At 39.0% G+C, this 21,399-nt stretch overlaps 2 protein-coding genes across 3 annotated transcripts in view; both read right to left on the bottom strand.

Annotated features, from left to right (window-relative positions):
- Rsbn1 (round spermatid basic protein 1) overlaps positions 1–5,880 on the bottom strand; it is a 50,017-nt gene extending 44,137 nt beyond the window's left edge. The window contains exon 1 of the mRNA XM_028755656.1: positions 4,835–5,880. Within this exon, the coding sequence (XP_028611489.1) occupies positions 4,835–5,537 (703 nt within the window). The 5' untranslated portion in view covers positions 5,538–5,880. The remainder of the gene's footprint in view (positions 1–4,834) is intronic.
- Positions 5,881–7,783: 1,903 nt separating this feature from the next.
- Ptpn22 (protein tyrosine phosphatase non-receptor type 22) overlaps positions 7,784–21,399 on the bottom strand; it is a 55,901-nt gene continuing 42,285 nt past the window's right edge. The window contains exons 17-21 of one of the 2 annotated variants that reach the window (XM_028755619.1): positions 19,418–19,495; positions 18,784–18,899; positions 17,298–17,328; positions 10,593–10,670; positions 7,784–8,060 (exon numbers count right to left, since the gene is read on the bottom strand). In XM_028755619.1, the coding sequence (XP_028611452.1) occupies positions 7,996–8,060; positions 10,593–10,670; positions 17,298–17,328; positions 18,784–18,899; positions 19,418–19,495 (368 nt within the window). In that variant the 3' untranslated portion in view covers positions 7,784–7,995. The remainder of the gene's footprint in view (positions 8,061–10,592; positions 10,671–17,297; positions 17,329–18,783; positions 18,900–19,417; positions 19,496–21,399) is intronic. The other variant, XM_028755621.1, reaches the window with a different exon arrangement.

The raw sequence follows: 21,399 nt of genomic DNA, 5'->3' as shown, positions 1-21,399 counted from the left end.
AGCAAGTATTTACATACCAAACTTTTAATTATTTATGAGCAATGCCAGATGTCTGAAGTGGTCATATCTGAAATTATCCTATATTTGAATTTGGATTGAGTACTGTGGGAGTGATATGCAGGAGCATGTCTCTTAGTCATAGTCCATGTCTCAAGTCAGAGGTTGCCAAGTTTCTCTGTAAAGAACACAACAGGCTTCGGAGAGCATATGATCTCTGCCTCAACTACTCATAAGCTGCTAATATAATGCAAAAACTATATAGACTATATAAATGAACAGTTGTAGTCAAATAAAACTTTTATCTATGGACACAGAATTTACATATCAAATGGTTTTCATGTGCTATTAGGGTTTTTCCACAATCTAAAACATGAAAACCAATCTTACCAACTTTTAAAATTTAAGAGTCAGGAGAAGTGATTTTTGTTTTATTTTGAGACAAAGTCTCAAGGTGCCAAGTTGCTTCATGTGAGCATATGACCCTAACCCTGACCTTCCTTACCTCCACCTCTCAAGTGCTGAGACTACAGCCAGTGCTTCCACAGCCAGTTTGGGGCTGTGTTGGGGACTAAACTTGCATTGCTAGTTTAGTAGCATAGTAGCATAGGCAGGTTCTCTACCAACACAGCTGGTTGAGACCTTGTATGTAACCCATGCTGCCTTGAAAGCTCCAGTCTCCCTGCCGCCTCCCAGTTGTGCTTGGTTAGCTCTGTCCACTTGAAATGCTAGAGCCTGGGAAAAAGAAACCTCAATTCAGAAAATGCCTCCATCAGATTGAATGTCTGTGGGATATCTTTTTGATTGACGATGATGTGAGAGGGTCCAGGCAATGCCAAATCTGTGCAGGTGATCTTGCGTGGTTTAAGAAAAGAAATAGAATGATCTATGGGAAGCTAGCTAGCTAGCAGCGCTCCTTCGTGATCTTTGCTTCAGTTCCTGCCTTCAGGTTCCTGACTTCCTGACATGAGGGACTGACATCTGTGAAATCAACTCTTTCCTTCCTATGTTGTTTTTGGTCATGGTGTTTATCACAGTAATAGAAAGCAACCCAGGACATCAGCTGCAGAAGTAATTTTATATAGGTGCAAGGGCAATTCAATGAAGGACAATAAGCTTTCAATTAAAGGTGTTATAGTGACTATTTACCTAAACACATCCCGTTCAAAAAAACCAACCACAACAATCTCACACCTGTATAAAATTAGCTCAAAAGGACCACAGATTTAAACAAACAAAAAACAATTGAAATTATAAAGCAAAAAAAAATGAAGTTATAAGGGGAGAATGACACCCAAAAATGATTCATTAAAGAAAAGAGTCAATAAAACATCGCTGGTTTTGTTGTGTGAAACATCTTGTTAAACTGAGGGAAAAGCAAGCAATAAACTACATGAAAGTATTTGCAAACCAAACAATGAATAACAGAATTGTACCTGTAATAGACAAATAATCCTCAATAAAAAAATTCTTAAAATATTTTTTAAAAACAATATTATTAGAAAATTGGCACCAAAAACACAAAAACAAACAAAGAAACACCAAGGAACAAATTTTACCGATGAGGCTCTAAAAAGGACAAAAAAAAGTTAGTTAATATTACTAGCCATGAGACCATAAGATAATCATCTCACAGCTACTGAAACTGCTAAAATAAAAATAGTTACAACATCAGATACTGACAAGAATGTAAAAAAATAAAGAATAAAAGAATTAAGTCACTAATGGGAATGCAGAGAGTACACTTAAGAAAACAATATAGCAACATGGTAAAATAAATAACCAAGCCATAAACATATACTCACCACATGACCTAATAAAAACATTTCCCAAAGAAATGAAGATTTGCTTCCAAACAAAACTCTGAACAGAAAACTTTATTTCTAATAGCCCCAAACTAGACACCAAAATTCCTTAAATCCAAGAATCACTGTATACCCTTGCTGAGAATACTATCCAGTAATGAAAAAGTGAGTCACTGACATATACACCACATGGATGATCTCAGAGACATCAGGCTGAGACTAATAAGCTAGCTTCAAAAGACCTCGAATATGTAATATTCTCAAATGACAAAAATTATAAAGATAGAGACAGACTAGTGGTTGTAATTGGTTAGAAACAGAATCGAGGGTAGGGAGACAGTGCTATTAAGGCAAAGTCATGAGAGATGTTTCTGCAGAGTTTTGTGCTTTGTTTACAATTTGTTTACACAAATTTACATATAATAAAATGGCACAGAAAAATACACACACACACACACATCACACACACACACACACGTACATATATTTCCTGGTGTTGGTATTATACAATAGTTATATAAGATATAATCACTGAAGTAAACTGGAAAAAGGAAAAGGGCTTCTCTGTGGTATTTTCTATGAATCTATAATTATTTCAAAGTATATCGGAAGTTCCTAAAAATCTTAGAGTAAGCAAAAGGACAAGATTCCTTTGTAAGCAACAATCTACTTAATTGAGGACCAAGCACAGTATTAAATAAATAAAGCAAGCAAGCAAGCAAGCAGGCAGGCAAGCTGGTTTTAATCATGAGCCAAGCACTATTTTAAATGATTTCCATACAGTGCCCCCACCATCCCTATAACAACCATATACATGAAATACCACAATCTCATTGTACAAACAGGAAAACTGGGATTAAAACGAGACTAATTTTTGATCCTAAGTACTAGAACCAAAATTTACTGCCAGAGCCATGCTTCCTGAACCTAAAGATAATCAAAATAAACATACTGTGAGATTTTTTTTTTATTTACAAGTATTGGCCCAACTATGCAAAAAGCTTAAACTAAAAAATATTAACACCGCTTACTTTATACAGAAGCTTCAGTGTGGTTCAGATATCCAGACCACTACAGTACAGGTTTGCCTAAAATTGGGCCTTCTTGACCGGAGGGCCCAATTTCCCCCAGAATATATATGTTTGGGTATACGATCCAATTATCTCTAAACCAGAAGAGAACCGTGTTCAAATGGCCTGGTTTTAACCCATTTCTCTTCTTCATGTACTGGTAAAATGCTGTACAGTCCAATGTAGTAGCCATAAGCTGTATGTACATGTTATAAATTACAATAAAATAAAATTTCAGTTTCTCAGTCATTCAGCCACATTACAAATCTGTTTAAGTGTCGCATATGGCTACCACATTCGACAACACAGATACAGAACATTTACATCATCTGAGAAAATTCTATTCATCAGCATTAGAGAATTGGTTTTGTACGATTTTAAAAGAACACGGGGCCTGTACAGTCTTCCCAGGCGCACACTGTGAATTACTACACGTGTCAGCACCACCCTCCCCCATAAAGGGGAGCTGAGAGATCTCTGATCATTTCTAGTCAGCTTACTGACTGCTGCTAGAATGAGAATTGTCAAGGCATAGGGAAAAGCCAAGCAAAGGAGTGGAGAAAAGGAAGCAAGGGAAAGCAAAGCCAGGCAGACCGGTGTTAAAGCTTGAACTAGCATTTAGGAGCCTGGGTTCTATGCCATGAGCACTAACTAGTATTCTTTCCTACAGCACACATTTGAAGGAAATGATTATTCAAATTTCCCTGCAGCTGTGTATGGACACACACCAGGGAGTCTGGGGAATAAGGGTAAAAATATAAGCTACTCCAATATGCAATTATTTTGGAAACTGGCACACCAGACAGTTTTCCAATTATACTCCTAAAGATGGTATCTGGATACCACCAAAGAAAAATATAGATGCAGTTCTATCCAGTGGAAATGAAAACCTATTATTTGCACCTAAATACAAACACACACACACACAGGTTAGCACTATCACTAAATATATGGGAAGAATCCAAGCTACTCAAAATTTTAGATTCAAAGATTAGTTCACTAATAACTGGAAATGTCTCAGGATTCAAACACATATTAATGTGTTAATGTATTACTAAGATTATGAATATTGCAAGTTATAATAAATACGGCATAGGCAAAAGCATACTTCATTTCTTCCATAAAGAATATAAATACATGCTACAAGTATCTGGCAATAGAAGACACCAATTTTGGCCAACCTAATTCCTCTCAAAAGCACACTTAACTAGCCCTACCTTTTCTATGTGAAATACCTTTAAAGACTGCTGGAATTGCAGAGATTCTCAAACAGAGCTCTGGCATAAAGAAATGGAACTAGAATCTGCATCTACATCCTATTGCACACTTCCTTCCCTTCGGAGAGATGGTTGGTCTATTTCCTAGGATTCAAAGGGTGATAAAACCTTCCTCGAACCAGTCCTATCCATACTAACAATTAAAAGGGCTAATTAAAAAAAATAACGATTTTATTTACCACGTCTAGCCGAAAAAGAAACATCGTAAATGATTTTGTTAACCTCGCTGAAGCTAAGGCAATCAGTGAGTTGTGTAACCTCTTTGAGAATTGAAACTCAGAGCCCAGAGTCGAACCTGTAAATATGTAGGTGCCGGGAATGAGAAAAACTAAAGATTTCCAAGAAGGAGAACAAGAAGGGACTTTCAGTGACAAGCCTTTACTTCAGAAAGGCAGGTTTTAGTACCCCACCTACTAATCCGATGCCAAGCACCGCGCGGCGCGGAAACCCTGCCGAATTTGAAAATAAATGTTGCAAAGGCTCCGGGGGACTACAAACAGGGATGGAAACTGACAGCTCGGCCTCAGAGAGAAGCCTCAAGTAGGTCAAACTGTGGCAACCGCCTGCAATCCGGAGTCCACTTCAGTGGGCTCAGGGGAGTAGAGCTGCGTCTTTCAGTCCTAAAGGGGCGGGATATGGGCACTGAGACCTACAGCCCGAGCCCCAGCGGTTCGCCTGTTCTCACCTCTCTTGGGGGCCTTGATCAAAGGCACCCCTCCGCTCCTCTCGCCGTTTTCCTGCTTGTCCTTGTGCTTTAGATCGCCCGGAACGCAGGCACCGGGGTCACCATCGGAGCCGCGGTGGTGATGGTGCTTGTGCCGCTCCTTGTGGCCCTTATGCTTGGGCCCGGCCGCGCTCACCGTCAGGGGCGAAAAGGTGAAGAGGGCCGAGGTGCCTGGGGCCGGGAGCGGGGCAGCGACAGCGGGCCCGGCGGGTGCCAGCGACGGTGGCGGCGGAGGCGGCAGGAGCAGAGGTTCAACAGGGCCTGGGACGGTTGGGACGGCATTCGTTGGAGGCAGCGGCCCGGGATGTTGGCGGCTACGACGCCGCCGATGAGGGGGAGCGAGAGGGGGGTCCTGGCTCGGTCGCCCCCGCTTCTCCTGAGAACCCCCGCTGCTCGCCCGGCGCTGCCGCTTCACTCCTCGCGGCGAAACCCCAACATGGGGTTTCTCCTTCCCCTCTTTGTCCGGCTCCTCCTGCGCCGCCACCGCCCGTACTACGCGAACCGCTCCGACCTGCGCAGCCATTTCACCCACAAACACACATTTAAATGGCCCGACCGCCCCCCCGTCCGCGGTTCGCGCAAGCGCTGCCCGCGCATGGCCCGCTGGGCATTGGAGTCTCTCCCCCGCCCTCCACTGATCGGTCGTTCTTGAAGACCTGAACATGCCGGAAACGACAGTTCCGGCACCTCTCCGCAGGCCTCGCCAACCGAGCTTCTATTGTAAAGCACCCTGGTCGCGCAAAGCCTTGCGGGAGTTGTAGTTCCACCGACCTCCGCGTTCTCTTCCCCTCCCCCCCACTCCCCACCCTCCGCCCCTCCTGCTCTCTGAGTGGAGGAGCGGAGGGGAGCGTGCGCCTAGGCACGCTTCGGGGTGCGACGCAACTGCCGCCCGCCGGCGAGTTGCCGCCAACCGCCCTAACGGCCCAAACAATGTTAATAGGTTTCAGAGTCTGGCGGTGTGTTCAGGCGCTCCACTTCCAGTGTTCCTCCTTCATCTTACCCAGAGGTGGTCTCCATAGTGACTTTTCAATTTCGTATTTCTCTCATAGCCTTTGTGAGGTAAAAGAATCTCCAGCCTTTACCCATGATTAAAGAGGAGAAAAAGAATTTCGGAATATGTAAAAGGACTATTTCGCTGTAGAGTATAGTAAAGCTGCTATGGGGGGGGGGGGGGAGAAGAAGCAGCATTTTCTATAGCCTTGCTGTGGTAACAGCTACAGGCTCAAGGCAGGTGCAAATATTGCCTTAGGAGTCTCCCGAGCACAGCTCCGCCTTGCCAGAGTCACTTTTCCCTCCAATGCTTGGGAAGGTAGAATCCGGCATTTTTGTTGAACGTATAGCTATAGTTAACAAAAAAAGTCTCGATAGAAACTTTTTAATTTTTTTTCAAACCATAAATATAAATTTGCAAATGTGAAAAGCGTTGTCAACCTGACACTGTTCGCCAGGAGATGGTGTTTATTCAAATCCATTTTGAGTTTCATTACTTTAGCTTTTTACCTAGAATTACATTTAAGTCCTTAAGAAAGATATTTGGAATAACTGGCTACAATGATGTACTAGGCATATAAAAATAACTGTGGTTTAACACCACTAGTTCCCAGAGAAGTAACTTAGGTTGAGTGAACTTCTGCAATAAAAGTTATCGTTTAAAATAGAGAAGTTTTTGAACACTTATTGGGTATACATTGTACTACAATAAACAAATAACAATACCGGTCAATTTGCTCCAGCATTGCTTTTCCTAACAAAAAGCATTAAAACACAAATAACACTGTTGCTAGGTTGTATTTTCATATGTAAAAATATTAACCTGATAGAGAAAGTAAAGCGAACCCTTTAAAATAATAAAGATCCATTAATTTATTTATTGTGTAAAACTAGATTTGAAATATAATTTATGTAAGAGAATCCATAGTCATATAGAAATACATTTTCAAATCACCAGTACCTTTAAATGATTGTGAACATAAATTTGTTTTATGTGAACACATTTATATATAGGGCCTCTTCTATGAAGAAAGCACTATCAAAAACGAATTTAAAATAATTTTAAAGTGTTGACAAAAAGTAACTGCTGTTGATTTTTTTTCTTGAATTGGTAAGTGAATAACTGGTTAAACATATAGTTGAACATCTCATTATAGCATCACAAAAGTGATCACTGCCATTATTTGTACATCATCTTTCCTTTTATGCAGCATTTGGGAAGGTAGAAGAGATACACTCCATTTAGACAAAAATAACATCCCAGAACAGTCATTTTCACAAGCAGTACTACAAGCACAAAGTAAGGGGTGTTTTGTTTTTAAATAAAACCTTTAGTCAGTCATGATGGAACACATCTGCAATACCAGCAGTATGCAGCATGAAGTAGGAGGATCATTGGTTTGAGGCTGCCTGGGGCTACATATCAAGACCTGTCTACTTTCTTACGTTATTTTTAATATTAATGTATAAATTTAGTTGAAAGGATGGAGAGATGACTCAGATGGTTAGTTAAGTGCACTTAACTGCTCTTGCAGAGGACCCTGGTTCAGTTCCCAGAACCCACACAGCAACTCACAACCTGTAATTTCAATTCAAGGGATTCAGCTCCCTCTTCTGGCCTTGATGAGCACTACACATAGGTGATGTACATCCTTACATAAAGGCAAAAACATTTGTATATATAAAAATATTTTAAAGAGAATGTTAGTTAAGATCAAATTTTTATAAGCCTACTGAAATGAATGTTTATACTGAACTTGTGAGCTTGTTATCCCAGCCCTCCAAAGGCTATGGCAGGAGGAGACATCATCTCAAAACAAAAATGTATATTTATAGTAAATTTATATATGGAGAGAGAGAGAAAGTAAACTATAAGTAAAGTGAGAAAGTAAAAGTAAAAAATAAATACACTTTGAAACATAAACTGAAGGTCAAACTTTATTGGCAGTGCCCAATAAAATATGAGGAATATGAAAATACAAGGTTACTGGAAGTTTTTCACATATTGCCTTCCTTTTCAAGACTATTGACACAATTTATCTTCATTAATGATATTATTATTATACCAGTATTCTAGTAGCTTTATTTGCAGGTACAGTTTTAACAAATATTCTTATAAATCTCGAGGTGTGTTAAATATTCCAAGTTGATGGTGGGCTCCTTGGTCCTTTTGGTTTTGAAAAACGATTTCCAAAACCTGGGGATAAAAAATAAAACTGAACGAAAACAGGTATTTTTACACAGAAATGAATACTTGAATTTTAGAGTATAGCATCAAAAAAGTTAAGCACCCTCTTCGATCAATTTAGTAATAGACTGTTAAGGCATTATAGTAATTAAAGTTTAAGTGAAAATAGACCATTGTTTTTGTTGTACTGGGGATCAAACAACTGGCCTTGCATATGCTAGGCAAGTATTTTGTACGGGGCCACACCTCAAACCCAAATACTACTAATATTTAAACTTAGACCACTTACAGATTAACTAATATTAATAGCTGTATGAAGAACTCTGATTATAGTAGCCTGTAATAATAGAATATATAACACCATTTATCTGTTTTATTCACTCACCCACTGACCACAAAACAAATTTCATTTTTATAAAATTAAGCAATAATATTTATCTGGTATTATTAAATCTAGTTCTGTATCTATGAAGTCATAGAAACTCCTGAGTTTACTAAAACATTATGTTTTCAAAACTTAGAAAATATAAAATAAACCTAAAAAGAAATGGTTCTAAATGAGTTATAATTACTTTTCCTGAAATGCACCCCCCTTGCCTCCACAGAAGAATAAGAGAAATCTTTCATATAAAATAAAAGCTAGCAAAAAATTTCAGGATGAGGACATTTATCCTTCTCCACCAGCAATATATGTCTTGATTGTGATAGATTCTAAAAGCATCTTACACTTAGCAACTTTGGTGCCTTAAATTTAAAAACAAAGGGTTTGAAAGAGGGAGAACAAAATATGAAAAACTCAAAGATCTTTCTAATACTTACATTTCATCACCTTCCCTAGCAACTGCTAATGTTTAAAACAAAATTTAAGTCTAAAAACAAAACTATAGTAGAGTAGGCCAGGAATGGTAGCAACTACTTATAATCCAAACACGTAGGAAGTTAAGCCAGGAGGACCACAAGTTCAAAAACAGCCTGGTAAGCACTGCAAAATTCTCATACATACATACACATACACACACACACAAACACACAAACATACAAACACACACACACACTCCTATATGCCAGAGCTGGAAGAAACCTCTGATATTAACTAGTAATTTTAAATGTTAGTGGAGGTGTACAGAGCCTAGTTCATATAAACTTTACTCTTTTGAAAATGAAGAGAAGGAAAATGAAGTAGTTACACATTGAAATCATCTCCTCAGTACGGGTACCTTGACTATAGCCAATACATTGTGCAGAGGGTGAGGACTTCTTGTGTCCTCACTTAGAACAACTACAGTTTCAGATACCTACATCTGATCTGATTCATTAGCTAATTTGTAATAGTTTAGAACTGTTTTCTGCATATAGATCAATTCAGGAAAAAGAAACATGAACCACATGCTTTTTTTTTTTCAACTTGGGGAGGGGGTCGTTTCTGATATAGAATCTCCCTATGCAAGCCCAGCCTGGCCCTGAACTCATGATCCCCCTGCCTCAGCCTTGCTTGTTCTGGGATTATGGGTGTGCTCCTTCTGAGGCAAATTAAATATTTTTAAGTAACATATTCTTACAACGTTTATTGCCACTACTTCAGGAAGCACTGAAACCTGAGTGCTTTCAAGTATACAAACCTTTGAAATCTAGGCATGTTTGAGAAGAAACAACATGGATGCAGCTAAGATTTCATTCCAGGGTCACACAATATAAAGTCAGATGATCCATACATCACTCAAATGATTTAGAGAAAAGAAGGAAGCAGAAAACTTTTGTAGCCAAGGCAAAATTGTGTGTTTTTTCATAGTTTATACAATGTTCCATCTGAATGTTTTATACAAATTTTAACTTTTTTCTGGGTTTTTTTTTTTTTTGAGAGAAGGTTTCTCTGTGTAGCCCTTGCTGTCCTGGAACTTGCATTGTAATCCAGCCTGACCTCAGACTCAGAGATCCACCTGCCTCTGCCTCCCAAGTGCTGGGATTAAAGGCACATGCCACCAACATCGAACCAGTCTTAACATTTCAATTGTAACCATTGAAACATGGAGTGAATGAAATGCAAACCAAGTTTTATAGCTAAAGAAATAGAGCATTTATAGTAAACATTTTCTCAAAATGATATAAGGATTATTATAACAGAGACTGATCTCTCAGTTTCTGCTTCTTCCTCTGAAATAAAATTACATTTGGGCAATTGTATGTCTGCCTAGCAGTATTACATTTTCTAATCTCTCCTACAATTTTAAATTTTTAAATTGTATTTAAATAAAAATGAAATTGTATTTAAAATTTTATATAAAAATAATTTCTTCTATGTGTTTGGATGCTTTGCCTTCATGTATGTCTGTGCACCATGTGCTTGCGGTACCTGCAGAGGCCAGCAAGGGACATCAGCTCCTCTGAAACTGGAGTTACAGACACTGTGAGCTACTATGTTGTGAGTGCTTAGAATTGAACCTGGACCCTCTGAAAGAATATCTAGTGCTCTTAATCACCAGTCCATCTCACCAGACCCAGATTATAAGCATGTTTAACTCTGCTATAAAATAATGCACATACCAAAATTCAGAAAGGAGCTGGAATTTTTTGGCTGAACACATTCGGTGGGCTTGCTTGGCGAGGAAGAATTACAAACACCTGTAATCAGAGGAAAAATATGTAAGGTAAAGACTGACAAGGGATTTAGATTACCATTTATTTGCTTGTATGATTATTGAAATTAAACATTTCCTCCAGAACAATACTCCAAAATAAATATATCAGTATCATATTAAATGTGCTCAAATGGTTGAAATTATATTTTTATAACTATGATACAGAGTGGAGGGAAAGTCCCAATCTGCAGGCATAAACTTACTAAATATCCCATGCTGGCCTTCAGATTGGCCTTCTTCCTACCTAGGCATCCCAACTACTGGGATTACAGACCTGAACAACCATACCAAGCAAGATTTATTTTCTTTGCAAATAGATTATATAGCAATACCCAAAACCAAGGAAATGATGTCACAAATCCACTACTTTAGGACTCACATTTGGCCTTGGAGTTTATCTTTGTCCTCTGATAAGTTATAACACACACTTTCAATGTCTCACATTAATTAATCTATGGCAAGCTGAGGTTTTTCTTATATTTCCCTCGACTCTTAAATCTCCTTTACTTTCCAGTCATTTTTCCTCATAGATGATGCTAAATTAGGGCCGTAGTCTTTCAAACATATTGTTATATTTCTTGGTTCGCTATTGTATTTACTATGTGTGGGCCTAAAAATACCTATGTTCCTAATACCTTAATATATGCATATATCAATTCTTGCCAGGTTTTAAAAGGAATTTTATAAAACTGAGTCTGCAATTGACAGTGCACAGTCTTAAGGAATAAAGATTTCTCGAGTTTATATAAACTTTCTCAAAAACAGTTTATAAGTAAGAAGAAATTACTGCTTACCTTTTTTGTTGTTGTTCTTAACATTTTAAAATGCAATGTGAAAACTACATATATGTGTTTACACATATGTAATATTAGGCTTCTAGAAACATCTAGAACATTTTCTTTCTGGATGATACTCAAGTATGAGTCTCTAGAATACATTGCAGATTTCAGGCATTTCCAATTAAATGCACACTTACTAAATACTGTGTGTCAAGAACTGAGCTAGGAACTAAGGATAGACATGAACACAGTTGAATGAAGATAGGGATATACAAAGATGTCAGTAATCTCTACATGTGATCTGAGAGAAAGTATTTGTCCCAAAGAGGAATATTCATTCTTCTTTCTTTCTTTCTTTCTTTCTTTCTTTCTTTCCTTCCTTCCTTCCTTCCTTCCTTCCTTCCTTCCTTCCTTCCTTCTCTCCCTCCTTCCTTTTTTTCAACAAATGCAGCAAAGATCAGCAAACATATATTAGAGAGAACTGATATGTTACCTATGGCCTGTTACTCTTGCTGCCTGCTCAACATGTATCAGCCAGATTAAACAAGATAAATGTTTCCTTTACATCCTCCCCAGTCTTCAGTTGCCACATATCAAGTGGAATTATTTGTATGTGTAGGATAATGAAATGACTAATAACTTGGGCTGAGTTCCATTGTTAGTACGTTGGCATGGTCACACCAGATGTGTGTAAGTTTGATCTCATTACTAGTTAATCAGTGACCACATGTAACTAAGTGGCTAAATATAAGACATAGTATCACGCCTAATCATAATGTTAAATGTATTGTTAAGAATTTATTCAGGCAGAGGCAAATGAACCAGGCCAACATCCGGCCAATTTACACTAGTAAATTTACACTAGACTGTTGCTTAAGCAACCAGGAAAAGGCTAATTTTTTCCATCATAAGCCTGAAACCACATGGTAAAAAAAAAAAAAACAATCTGCCTATGAGTAAGTTTATAAAGTAAAATAAAACCAGGGCTGGAGAGATGGCTCATTGATAAAATGCTTGCTGAGCAAGCATGAAAAACTGAGTTCAGACTCAGTACCCAGGTAAAAAGCTAGGAATGGCAGCTGTATGCCTATTATCCCCACATGTGGGAAATAAAGAAAGTAGACTCCCTAGTGCTTGCTGACCAGCTAGTCTATTCCATTAATAAGCTCTCAATTCAATGAGAGACCTTGTATGGAAAACAAGATACATGGTTAAGGAAGATATCGGTCACCATTTGTGCATACATATGTACACACAGGCTTACACACATAAGAATGAAACAAAGCTCTGTGGAATAAGGGTTAGCTACTTAATGAGTTATTTGAATTCTTAGTTGCAAGACAATAATAAATGCTTCTCTTATGATCCAGTTACCCTAAATTGGATTTTTTTTTTTTGGTCACTTGCAACTATAGTATTTCTAAACAATTAAAATTTCCCTGGAAAGGAAAAAGAAGGGGATTCTCAGGGAGATTTCTCTCCCCCGGATGTAAATTGTTATTCATCGTATTTATGGTTGGGCCTGACTTTGTGGGGGTATCTATTTTTGTCATTAATCTTTTTGGTAGCCGGTTAGCTGTGCCTTCTGTGGTATCAGACAGGCATATCAGTCCTCGGCCCCATAAGGGAACTGGGTCTGGGCCATTCCCTTTAAGGGTAAGAGGGTCCTTCCCCATATCTGTGGCAAAGTTTTGTTGGTCTTGGTGGTGTCAGAGGCAGTCAGCAGCAGATTTGCCATGAGCTTTCAGCTTTAGAGAGATAAAAGTCAACAAGGCATGATGGAGAGTATTTCAGGGGGACTCCTTCTGAGGGGGTACCATTCCCCCTCTTTTGTTTTTAAAGCCAATTTTTGAGAGTTCTTGTAAAATCAGGGCAGAAGCGCCAACAGTTGCTCCTTCCACACTCAGAGTCATGAAGACCCTATTTAAGGATATATAAATCTATATTAATAATCTTTTGTCAAAGGACTGTTATAGCACCGCTGACAACTAATCAGACTATATAATATATCGATTAGTAATAGCTTCTTCTACTTTTTGTGAGATTACCTCTCTTTTGTCAATTAATTGTTGAGGAAAATTAGGGTTTACCTCTCTCTTGAGAATATTGAACAGAGACTAATTCTTTTGTGGAGAGCTTAAAATGAATCACCCGTGATGTCTGCTGTTAGAAGTTCTAATCCAGATGCTGGCCTCCGAATTTATACTACTCAGACCTTTGAAGGGCCACTGACAAGAACATCAAACAGCTAGAGATTCACATCACTAATCTGAAGAAATCCCTCGTTTCGCCATCTGAAGAGACCTCCTAAAATCACAAAGATCCTTATTGGACTTGATTTACTCTAGTACAATAGAAAAGGCTGTATACAGCTCTTGACTGTGTACAACCCTCAAAGAAGAAGGTTGCCTTTACATAGACAAGACAAGGAGGGTTAAAGAGAGCATGAAATAGGTAGTGAAGGCCCTAAGAAAAATCAGAGAGCGAAAGAGACAGATGAATGCTGGTACAAGAAGTGGTTTGCAGCCTCTCCAAGGTTGTCAACCCTATTTCCTTCCATCTTGGGACCATTATTTGGGTTCTTTTTGCTTTTTCCTGCTGGTCCCTGGCCCTTAAATAGGTGGACTAACTCTGTGATACAACAGATAAATAATTTGGTAGCAAAACCTACTCAGATACATTATCATAAGTTAGCTATGGAGGACCATGAGACTCAAGATGAGGTTGTTACTTTATACAGGGTGTTTCCAAAACCCATCTCCACCCAACCTAAAAGGGGGGACTTCTGCCCCTAGACCAAGCAGAGAGGGGCCACCCAGAACCCCCTCTGACAGGCGATCTGAATTCTTGCTTAGGCTGTGAGGCTAAGCACTGCAAGGGAATATAAATAAAAGATAAAAATATCTCTCTGGGTTCCCTGAGGGACAAGCCTGACTGCATAGGGGTTGATGTCAAAAGTATCCCCTCTCCAGGAAAAAGACATCGGGATGGGTATGACCCTCATGCCTCACTGGACGACGACAGGGGGACTGGAGCCATTACAAGGTCCCCTTCAAATACTGGAGGTCAGGCCTCTATCCCCGCCTTCACAAGTTTAGAATTGCCACAGCCCTTCTATACTTAGAGAAGGGAGGAGATGTCAGGGGCAGCCCTGCTTACACACTGTAGGTCTAAAATTAGCCATAGGCCTAAAATCAGTAATATCATACATGTATATTAACACCAAGTTTTGGGTCTCAGTGGAAAAACAATGAAACAGATGGCTATAAGCTAATATCAACAGGCAGCTTTTGTGGAAATTTACAAGCCTGAGTAGTCATAGACCTTGTAAACAGGTAGCCTTGGCAGACAATGCCAGCTTAGATAAGGACAAGCGAGTCATAGGCAGAGTCATAGTGAATTGTCCCCTGAACCTTCACCTAGCTGATACCTGGTTCTGAAGATATCTGTATTCCCCCTGAACACCCACACTCCAGTGTCATTCCCTTCCCCACATCCTGCCTTTCTGTGTTTATAACCCCTGTGTGAATTAATTACTATTTGAGGAAAAAAAGAAAAGAAAAAGCTAAAGGCTGGTGTTTGCCAGAGTGGGAGCTTGTTTCTCAGAGAGAAATTTCATACAGTTCTGAGAACTTGTCAGACCACTTTGCAACAAATATGGGAGCTTAGACAAGGTGTTGGAGAGAGAAAACTTGACCAGCGCTGCTTAGGCATGCATACCTCTCGTCCTGTATTTAAACCTAAGCCTTGTGTTCACTGATACCTTTTTGTTCACCTTTCAATGGGGGGGCCACATTGAAGAAATATTCTTCCTCTGCTTTTTACTGTTAAAAAAATAAAAAATAAATAAAAAATAAAATAAAATTTCCCACTAAGGCTCAGTTGGTAAAGGAGTTTGCTGTGTAAGTCTAAGAACCCAAGTTTGTTCCTTGGAGCTCATGTAAATGTAGAAGGGGGAAACCAACTCTACGAAGTTGTCCTCTGACCTCCATATGCAAGTTGAGACGTGTGCCCCCATCATACATGTATGCACACACACACGCACACACACCAAAATTTGCTTGAAACTTTTTCCCACTAAATATAGGCATCACTGAACATCACAGTTGACAACTTCCACTCTTGTCATGTATAATCTACTCTCCACATACAGCAGCCAGGATAAAATAGTGTATAGCGTCTCTGTGTAACATCCTCTTCTGGTGTCTCATTGCACTTAAACTCTACTTAGCAAAACCAGTAAGAATGCAACTACTATTCTCTCATCCTTCCAGCCTCACCCTACCTCATTTCATTCTCTCACAATTACTCTTGTTTTCTTTAATAACATCTATCACAATGTTATTATGTATGTGCTCGGGGACTTACTTGCTTAGTTTCTGAATTCCTCACTAGGCTTGAGTTGCACATAATCCTAAGAGCTAGTATTATCTCTGTTGACCACCATATACTAGGAACCTTCCACAATGTCTAAACAGCAGACATTTGACAAGTATTCAGAGAAAGAAAGCAGACAGAAATGCTAGCTCAAAAATAACAGATAAAAAATGTTATTTTCATTTTGAACTTAACTGCAGACTACTGAATTATTCAGATTGGGAAAGAATGTAGGACATTCTGAGGTCACGAGCATCTGGAAGGGGTGGAGACATGTATACAAGTCTAAGCTAATACATGTCGAAGCTTCAAGGGCAGTTTAAATGCTCGATGCTGTTTTTAGCAGCTAAAGAACATAGAATCAAAGTAGCCAAAACCCAAAAATACAGTCCAAGCTACATTCAGAGGATGCCATGAGAGTTAATTACAAAAAGAAGCCTCTGTCTCCCACTATATCCCAAAGATCTCCCAACATAAATCTACCTGAAGTTACTGCTCCTTTGATACCCCCAAATATCATTGGATCTAGAGAAAGAAAAGGGTACTTCTTAAGCTAATCAAATGAACCTTTGGCTGACTATCCAAGTCGATCACTCGTTTGCTTTTAATCTATGTAATTTTTCCTGTTACTGTAATTTCCTTTTGAAATGTTAAAATTCTCCTTGACTAATTCTTGGGGGGGGGGATGCTTGTTTCCTAACCATCCTTCAGCTGTAATGGGTGAGAGATCCTTTCAGAGGTCAAGTGTGATGGCAATGCTGGCAGACTGTTGAGAACCTGGGATTTGGGGAAATAGAGGAGGGGAGGAGGGTAAAGTAACACTCGACTATCCACCCAAGATTTTGCTTTCAGGAAGTTTCTGTGGTGTTCTTTGTCCCTCCCCAGTATACCAATATCTTCCTGACTAACCAAGTGGATCAAATTTCTGAGAGTCACATCATCATGTTTTATAGAGCTTGTAATTGTAAATAAGGTGTCTAAGAGAATTTCCAAAAGTTTAAAGAGCCTGTGGGTTTTTATTTTCATTACAATGCAGCAGAATAGTGAGCAACAGACTTTTTACTCCTGGTAATACTTGTAAAAATGGAAATCTTTCATTAAATCCACACATTTGGTTAACAATATGCTTTGCTGTTACTGTTTTCAAAGAAAACATATCTGAGGTTAGACTGCTAGGAGTTTTAAATAACATATTTCTATCTAAGCATCTTGGAATGGGTAGAAAATACCAACCGTTGCACTAATTATTCTTCTGTGTAAACAGCACCCCTACCTAATGTTAGGCTGGTGGAGCCCAGCCAGTCAACGCCTGGTGGCCACTCTGACCTACAGGCCCCTTCTGAAGCTATTTGGGAATGATACTGTTAACTTTTTGCATAGGGTAATACCAAAAATTGTATAACTTTAAATTTTTTAGATACATTCTAAAAAAAAATAAGTACAAGTGAGCTTACTCTTTTTCATATTTCGGAAAATCTTCAAACTCTGTAAAAGTGAAGAGAGGAGAAAGTTAAATGTTTTTCCTATAAGTTTCAAACTGTTGTAGTCAACTAGAAATACAGACTTAACAGGATTAGTTTCCTTAATAATTGCCATGAAACTGCAATTATTTTTTCCATCTTATATCCTAATTTCAATATAAAACCACCACTTGACTCTCTCTTGCTGTTTTACCATATGTAGCCTAGCACATACCTAGAAACAATCCTGTCAAAATCCCAGGGACAAGGATGACAAGCCTTCACTCCCTCTACTGGGAGCACTCAAAACTGGCAACACCCTGAGGGTTGCTTTGCTTTTCAGTCATGGACTCTTTGCCCAGTTTTATTTTGAAGTTATGAATCTCTACCAATTCATCATATATTAGACAAACTCCCTGACCATGGTGCCAGCTGCAGTCCTCCTCTCCAGTCTGGTCTTTGTCTTTGATTTTTAGCTACCTTTTCTTCACTGTGCAGACATTTTGTTTCATTTAGTGGGCTGCCTGTATCTTCTGCCTCTCTGCTTCTGGATTGTTATAGTTACAAGGGCCACTCATGCTCCAGAGTTACAAAACTATCTTACCAAAAAGTACTCTTGTAATTCAGGGTTTTTAAAAATAGTTATTGTTAAGTTATTTGGGGGGTTGATTTTTTTTATTTTTAGGTTTTAAATTTTTTTGGATTGATTATTTTATATGTATAAATGTTTTACCTGAATGTATATCTATGCACCATGTATATGCCTAGTGCCCAAGGAGACAAGAAGATGGCATCAGATCCTCTGGAACCAGAGTTAAAGACAGTTAAGATCCACCATGTAAGTGCTGGGAATTAAGCTCAGGTCCTCTGAAAGAGCAGTCGGTGCTCTTAACTTCTGAACCATCTCTCCAGTTCCTTTTTAGTAGTTTTATGTGTATGTACACATTTTAACATTTAAATCTTTTAGCTATCTACACTTTATCCTAATGTAGATGTGAATTTTAGATCCTAAAATTTTTCTACATTATTTTTTTTTTGAGACATGGTCTCATGTATCCCAGCCTGGTCTTGAACTTCTGATACTCTTGCCTCCACCTCTTAAATATTCCGATATGAGTATTACAGACATGCACCACCATACCTAGGTCAAACCCCAGGCTTCAGGCATGCTTCAGGCAAGCTTCTGCTAACTGAGCTGCACTGTCAACCCACTAACAATTATGAAATTATCCAATCCTATCCCTGGATTGATATACATTAACCTTCTCTGCATGTAATGCATTTATTCTCATACACTAACATCTAACTATAAGTACTCTCATTCATTGCACATATTTGCTTTCTATTAATTTTGACTGTGCAAGAGCAAAACTCAATTTAGTAAACATGCTTAATGTAATTTTCAATCTTAGTGCTGTGGAAAGAAAAAAAACCAGTAGTAAGGGGAACTCTGGGATGTTTTCTAAGTCTCTTGTCTTACCTTGCTCCTTGTGAAACTTTTTCCAGGGGTCTTCAATGTCTGTTTAGAAAACGTTGAGTTCTCTGTGGTCTCAGGATAGCTAGTAGAAGAAGTTTTCATGGGTTGGACCTGTATACCTTAACAAAAAAGAAAAAGGAAAGGAAAAAGGTTTTGTTGTATAGTTTCTTAAGCCTGTGACTTAAATATAGGTGTAGATTCAGGTTTGGCCTATATGTTTGGCCTCTTAGATACCATTTTCATTATATATTATAAGCTCTAAAATGCACTCTTTTATTTAGTCATCTTTATACCTTTCCATGGAAGACTTACTGTATTTAATTTTGTTGAGTTTTTTGTTTTGTTTTGTTTTGTTTTGTTTCTTAGACAGGGTCTCATTGTGTAGCCCTGGCTGGCCTTCCACTCACAGATATCTGCCTCTCCCTCCCAGCAAAACCACCATGCTTAGTCTTTTCTTTGTTCTTAAGAGACAGGGTCTCACAGAGCTTAGGCTGTCCTTAAATCATGTGGCTAACGATGGCCTTGAATTCCTGATCCTCTTGTGTCCGCCTCTCAAGTGCTGAGATCACAGGCATAAACTAACATGTTTATCTTATTTTAAATCTTTTAACACTTCATTTTATAACTGCCAACTTACAGTCCTCATCAGCAAGAAAGAAGGACTCCGGAGTTCTTTCTGGGAGTGGAGGTGGAGGAGAATCATCCTGATGTTGATCTGTAAAAAGAAAAGAAATGCACCAATTAAAGTCAGGTTAGGATCCGTTTTGTGGCTCTGTAATTTTTGCTGTTTGTCCATTTTGGTCTGCAACCTCTGTCTTATTTACTTAAAGAAAGGAGTTTATGTTGGCTTTCAGCCCCAGTGTGTATAGCATTGTCGTGGGTAGTCCTGCTGGCAGAAACTCGAGCTCAGCTGCTTACATCCCACTCATGGTCAGAAAGCAGAGAGAGGTGATGCTGGTACTCCTCAGCTAGAGTTCCTTCCATCCAGTCCAGGACCCAGTCCCAGGGAATTAGTGCTAACCACTACTGGAGAAAATGGGGGGTCGGGGGTGTCTTTTCACCTCAACCTAATCAAGATAATTTCTCACAGGCATATTCAAAGGCTAGCTAAATCAAAATAGTCCCTCACAGGTGTACCTGGAGGCTTGCTTCCTAGACAATCTCAGATCCTATCCAACTAACCATCATGACCTCCAAATTAAAAAGGATCTGAACGCAGGGTTACAGGTGTGCTCTGCCATGTCCAGCTGGCACAAACCTTTGGCCCATTTGATGCCTTTCAGGGCCTCCATCTCCTGGGGTGGACAGAGCAACAATGAAATCAACAGTCACACAATGTAAAAGAAATTCTCTGAACAATGACCAGAGTCTCAAAAGTGCAGCCTTCTGCTCTGTTGGCCAAAGAGCCCATTACACATCAAAAACTTAAGAGCTCATTTACAGATATATTCTTCTGAAGAAACTGGAAACTAATTTTACCAAGGTTCTAGATCTAATTTATTTTACATAAACAATTTAAAGGATAAGAGACTATGTTAAATTAGTCATGAGAATACAATTCATTGAATTTAGAATTGTCCTTTAGGACCAATAATGCATTCTCTTCAGCAAATGAACAGTATACGAAAATACAAAAAAGGAAGAACTGTTACATTATTAAGAGAAGTAAAAATGCAGTGTGTAGTAAGCTGACCTTTTTTTTTTTTTGAGACAGGATCTCACTGTGTAGCCCTGGAATACACTATGTAGACCAGGCTGGCCTGTAACTCACAAGAATTCTGCCTGCCTCTGCCTCCCAAGTGCTGGAGTGAAAGGCATGCACCACCAAAGAAATGCTGAAAAGGCATTTCTGAGACAGATGGAGGATGCAAGATAGGCTGAGAATCAGAATCTCTGCAACCTCAGTGTTCACAGAAGTCTCTGGTCCACACAAAGCAGGATGCCTGGCCCCATGTGCTCTGTGAGACAGAGGCTTGCTCCTGAGGAGTTTAGTGAGCCAGCTGGTAACCTGGACTTGCCAACTCACTGTCTTCTGGCTAGACTTAAGTCTTTCAAAACCTTGCTACATTTTATCTACTTAAGCTTATCTTCTGTACTTTACAAGTTTGAACCTCTATGGAAGAGACAGTAACTGAGTCACCAGCTCAGTCCTAGAATACTTGCCTAGTATGTATGAACACATGTATGAACACTTGCCTAACATGTATGCATTTTATCTCAGTACTATAAAATAAACTGGAAACCTGCTCATGGGTTCTCCACAAACATGATGTTCCCCCGAGTCTCCTTAAGCTTCTGATTTCTTCTGTAATTCCTTTTTCCTTTTTCTAAATTTTCTAGAACCGTTCTGCTGAATACAGGCTTTCCTATCATCCTGTTTTTCCGAATCCTGCTGATTATAGTTAGTGCCACATAGATGACCAATTAATGATTCCACATGGATATTAATTGTATTCACCCAACTTGAATCTAAGCATATTAATGGTACTTTTTAGCTGCTTATACTGGTGGAGGATGAAAAGTTTAAGGCCAGCCTGGCTGCTATATGGCTAAACTTGTCTCAAAAAGAAGGAAAGAAAGAAAGAAAGAAAGAAAGAAAGAAAGAAAGAAAGAAAGAAA

This window comes from Grammomys surdaster, unplaced genomic scaffold (genome assembly GCF_004785775.1).
Source record: "Grammomys surdaster isolate TR1022 unplaced genomic scaffold, NIH_TR_1.0 126071, whole genome shotgun sequence".
Taxonomy (NCBI): Eukaryota; Metazoa; Chordata; class Mammalia; order Rodentia; family Muridae; genus Grammomys; species Grammomys surdaster.
Note: the sequence above shows the minus strand (reverse complement) of the source record. Positions and strands in the feature narration are given on the sequence as shown.